Genomic DNA, 4526 nt, shown 5'->3' with positions numbered 1-4526 from the left:
TTGGATCTGGTTGGTCCAACTGGACCCCTTCTTTCAGGAATTCCCGAGCTAGCCTCTGTATCTGACGTGGTGGGACCTTTTGGTTGGCTAGTATCAAGGAGTAGAAACCCTGTTCTTCGTCTTCTGCGGAGCTACCTTCCGCCTCAGCCTCCTGATAGCCTCCTGATACTAATAACTCTTCTACTGATCTTTTTATCTGGAGAAACTCTATTGCAGATCCTCCATCCAACTTCTCGGTTGCAAAGACGCTTAAAGCCTTGAACCCTGACCCCCTTTCTGTTGCTTGGCATTTCTTAGTTTGGTTCAAAGGAAGAATTCCTAAACATGCTTTTATCACTTGGACGGTCATGTGGCAGAGGCTTCCAACAAGAGATAAACTGGCAGGTTGGGGTCTTAATTTGCCTACAAATTGCTTGCTGTGCGGAACTGGTTCTGAGACGAGTGATCACCTCTTCTTCTCCTGCAACTACTCGACCGAGGTCTGGACTTCCTTCTTCTCTCAATCTTCTTTATCTCGACCATCTGTTTTCCCTGATGTTGTGGACTGGGTGAGGACAGTCACCTCCTCCAAGAAGGTTAAAGTTATTATTAAGCTTATTTTTCAAGCCTGCATCTATTTCCTATGGCGTGAGAGAAATTCTAGACTGCACTCAGCTATGCTGAAACCTTCTCATGTAATTCAGAGAGAGATTCAACTTCAAATCAGGGCTCGCTTACTAGGATTGGACTGGGAATCCTATAAAGCGTTAGCCACTCGTTCTGCTAGCCAAAGCTCCTACCTTACACTATGGTTCGAAATGTTTCAGCCTCGGAAAGCATGAGTCTTCATCAATTTTCTTATCACACTTGTTTCTCTACTTATTTAATTCCTTTTCCTTTTTGGAACCATTGTAATGATATCATGTTTAAAAGGAGGAAGAACAAATGGGAATAAATTATATTTTAAAGATATATGTGATTATCAAAAAGTATGATTAACAAAGGGACACAAGTAATTTTGCCACATTAATTATTATTAAATTTTGGTTTTTGTTTGTAGGTTTCTTCGGTTATTCAGGTCAATATGACTATTATTTATAAAAGAAAAGCGGTGGATCGGTGACTTATGGTATTTAAATAACCAGTGAATTATTGTTTGAAGGTTATATAGTCCAATTCTCAAATAATAACCCGTGAGATTGCTTCTTCGACAATCACCTTTTTCCTAATTATTAGCATTATTTTCTAAGTTTACTTTATCTTTCGGTTCAATACAATGTGAAAAAAGACTTTTTATCTCCAACTTTATTTCTCTAAACAAGAAAAAGGTCAAACAAACCTTTTATGCACGCTACACCTTTGAATATAGGTTTTGTATTTTATAGAATTTCCATGCGTGTGCATATGTATTATATTGTGTGAAATATGTTAACTTCCAAAGTTACGTTGCATTGGCTATTTTTACAACGAGATATCTTGGATTGTTTATGTGTATATAGATCTTTTGAATTGGATGATTATGTTTTGGAAAAACATATCTGTAAAAATTATGTAACCGTATATGATCCTTTTGGAAGGAATATTTGGATTCTGTGATTGTAGAAATACATACATACACATTATAAACATTATGCCAGAGAGATAAAAAGAAAAAAGAAGAATGAATCTTGCTTTTCACACACGAGTTCTACTTTTGTTTTCGAAGTCAAAAACGTTGTCGGTGCGCATTGAGAAGGTAGAGAAAATGGTTTGATCAAAAAGATGAAAACTTTTTATTGTCTTTTGAAAACTTTCTAACTTTCTTACAAAGTCTAATGATAGATGAATGGAAGAATGATGGGAAAGTAAAGGTAAAAAAACAATCATTTTTCCTTATTTTAATTGCTTTACTTGTTGCTCAAAAAAAAAATATTGCTTTACTTACACATGCACTTGTGTGATGTGTTTGAACATTTTGAACACCATCGTGTCATCTTCTAGGTCAAGCTTTTCCCCAACACAACCAATCACTCAAAACAAAAGTGTTCTTTTCATTTCTCACACCCACCTCTCTCATTTCTTTATCTCTATCTCTTATTATTCTAGTTTATCAGGCAAGTCAATATCCGGACGTTATAAGTTCGAGATATTGTTCATAATGATTAAGATTAATAAACAATTATGAACTGGTAAGACGTCGGATGTTGAAAATACTATAAAGCTATAATTAAGTACTTTAAATGATTCTTCTTTTCTCTTTATGTTTTATTCCTGACCTATACTCTGTTGATTTCAATGTTATTATTTAGAGAAACTGTCGTAAAATTCTTATATGAGTGGGTTTGGATTTTTCTCGTATGAGTGATTGGTCTTTTTATTTATTTTTCTTGTTTAGACCATTTACGATGGACATGTTGAATATTTTTTAAACCATTGAATGTTTGCAACGAACTTTTTGAAAAATATAAAAATACGACGTGTATTGTTTGCTGAATTGCTGTTGAATTTATTCAACATGTTAAAAACCAAAAAATGGGGTCCACAACAATCTGTATCGCTTTTTTAATGGTTGTTGATATTAATTGGTTTTTCATATTTACCTTACTTATTTTGAATCATTTATTTTACAGCAAATTAATTAATTTATTTTATTACATTATATCAAAATTTATAATTTTTATGATCTATAAGTAGAGACTAGTTTTATTTGATTTGGACATATACAAAATAAAATATTTTATCATAAGTTTAAACATTTTTCATTCAAATTATGTTATCATTTTATTAAATATTTCAGAAAGTTTCAACTCTTAACTATTTTTATTTAATTTTTTACTTTTTTAAAAAAAATATTATGTTTTAACTGTTATTATTTAGTTATAAAATCAAAATATGAAATAAAAATAAATAGATAAAGTGTTGATTTTTTTTATATAAAAAATCGTTATGAAATATATATTAGATGTATACCCTGTTCGGGAACGCGATAGGCGCTAGTCGGGCGGTCAAGTAGGGCCTAGCGCCTAAAGAGAAAATCGGAGATTAATCAGAAATTATGCGAACGGAATTTGTAGATTGTTTACTATGTTATAAAATATGTTAATCTTTAATTGTGTATAACATTAAGTATAACATTAATACATTTTCATGTTTAAGATTGTATAAAATACACAAATAGAATATATAAACTTAATATAGTGTAATTTTCATCAAAATTATGAATATAAATGATATTTATAAAATTTTAGATCAAATAAAGAAACAAAAATATTATTAAAAATAAAATAAAAATAAAAAAATAATAATAAAATAGATTAGGCGGCCGCCTAGGCGGCTAGGCGGTCATTTAGGCGGTCTAGGCGGAGAAAATCGGATATCCGATTTTTTAAACCGATTTGACATAAATCAGAATTGAAGAGTGAAGCGTAACACCCAGACGGCCGCCTATTTTTTAGAACAGGGGATGTATATGTGGAAGAAATAAAAGATGATGTGTTAACATAAAAAGTAAAATAAGGTGTTAAAAAAGCTGAACCAATGTGCATAGTCTTAGACAATGGGAAAGGGTTAGTCCTCAAAACATCATACATGCCACTATGCCAGTCAGAGTTATATGTATATCAAGCCAGAAAAGATAGACATTGGCTCATTTCCTTTCACATTATAGTAACGTGTCATCCATTGACCTATTTGTTTTTCTGTTACTTAACTATAAAATAATATAGTTTCAAACCTTCACATTCGATCAAAACATAAGCAATACATATTTCCATAATATATATACACATATACCGATATACATATTCTTCCCAAATGATTGATCTCATCCTACTTTCGATCAATCAATAAGGCGGGGGATTGAGGTGTGTTATTTATGAAATTAGTAATCTGACTTTGAAACAAATGTAATTATTGAAGTACCCGGTTACCAATATTAAAAAAATAATACAATATAAGAAATATTTTTTTTTTTTTTTTTTTGAAAATAATACAATATAAGAAATAATATGTCCTTTTTGGTCAAGCTTTAAATATCATCAATGTTCTCCACTAGTAAAAAGCAGCTTGCGTTGATAATCGTCCGTTATGCAAGTGACGCACAAGTGACAAATCATTCTTATTATTTTGAATGTCTATGAAATTCTGGGCCCGAAGTCTCTTACATCTTTATAGAGAAATTCAAGTCTTGTTAAATTAATACTCCTTAAAAAAATTCTTAACAGAAATCGAATATATAACCCCTTTAACCTAACGTTTTCTTATGGAATGTGGATTCAGAGGAAGCAGCCTCGTTTATACGAGCAAACTGCCCATGCATATGTCATATGTGTGTATTTTGATGCTTCTAAATCATAAACTGCGTATAAAGAATGGTTTGACTGAGGTCAGACTATCTCGTCTTAGAACTTTCTAGAAGTTGGTCTGTTTTAGTCAATTGGGCTGCTCGTAAAAGGGATGAATGGAATCAAAGGAGGCAGCGTTTTTTCGCATCATGAACTAGTGGAGAAGTCTTACTCGTCTTCTGTCCACCACAAAATCCTCCGTTGTCATATTGACCCTCGCCACTT

General features: G+C 32.1%; 1 protein-coding gene across 1 annotated transcript; it reads left to right on the top strand.

The window, feature by feature from the left end:
• Positions 1-347: 347 nt before the first annotated feature.
• Positions 348-821, top strand: LOC106315017. The gene has a single exon (XM_013752799.1). It carries the CDS (start codon positions 348-350, stop codon positions 819-821), a length of 474 nt encoding a protein of 157 aa, XP_013608253.1.
• Positions 822-4526: the final 3705 nt, after the last annotated feature.

The sequence above is a fragment of the Brassica oleracea genome, chromosome C9 (genome assembly GCF_000695525.1).
Source record: "Brassica oleracea var. oleracea cultivar TO1000 chromosome C9, BOL, whole genome shotgun sequence".
NCBI classification, from domain to species: Eukaryota; Viridiplantae; Streptophyta; class Magnoliopsida; order Brassicales; family Brassicaceae; genus Brassica; species Brassica oleracea.
This window is presented reverse-complemented; position numbering and strand designations above follow the sequence as displayed.

Coding starts and splice junctions, on each gene's coding strand:
- LOC106315017 (XM_013752799.1), top strand. CDS start 348: ATGTGGCAGAGGCTTCCAACAAGAGATAAACTGGCAGGTTGGGGTCTT.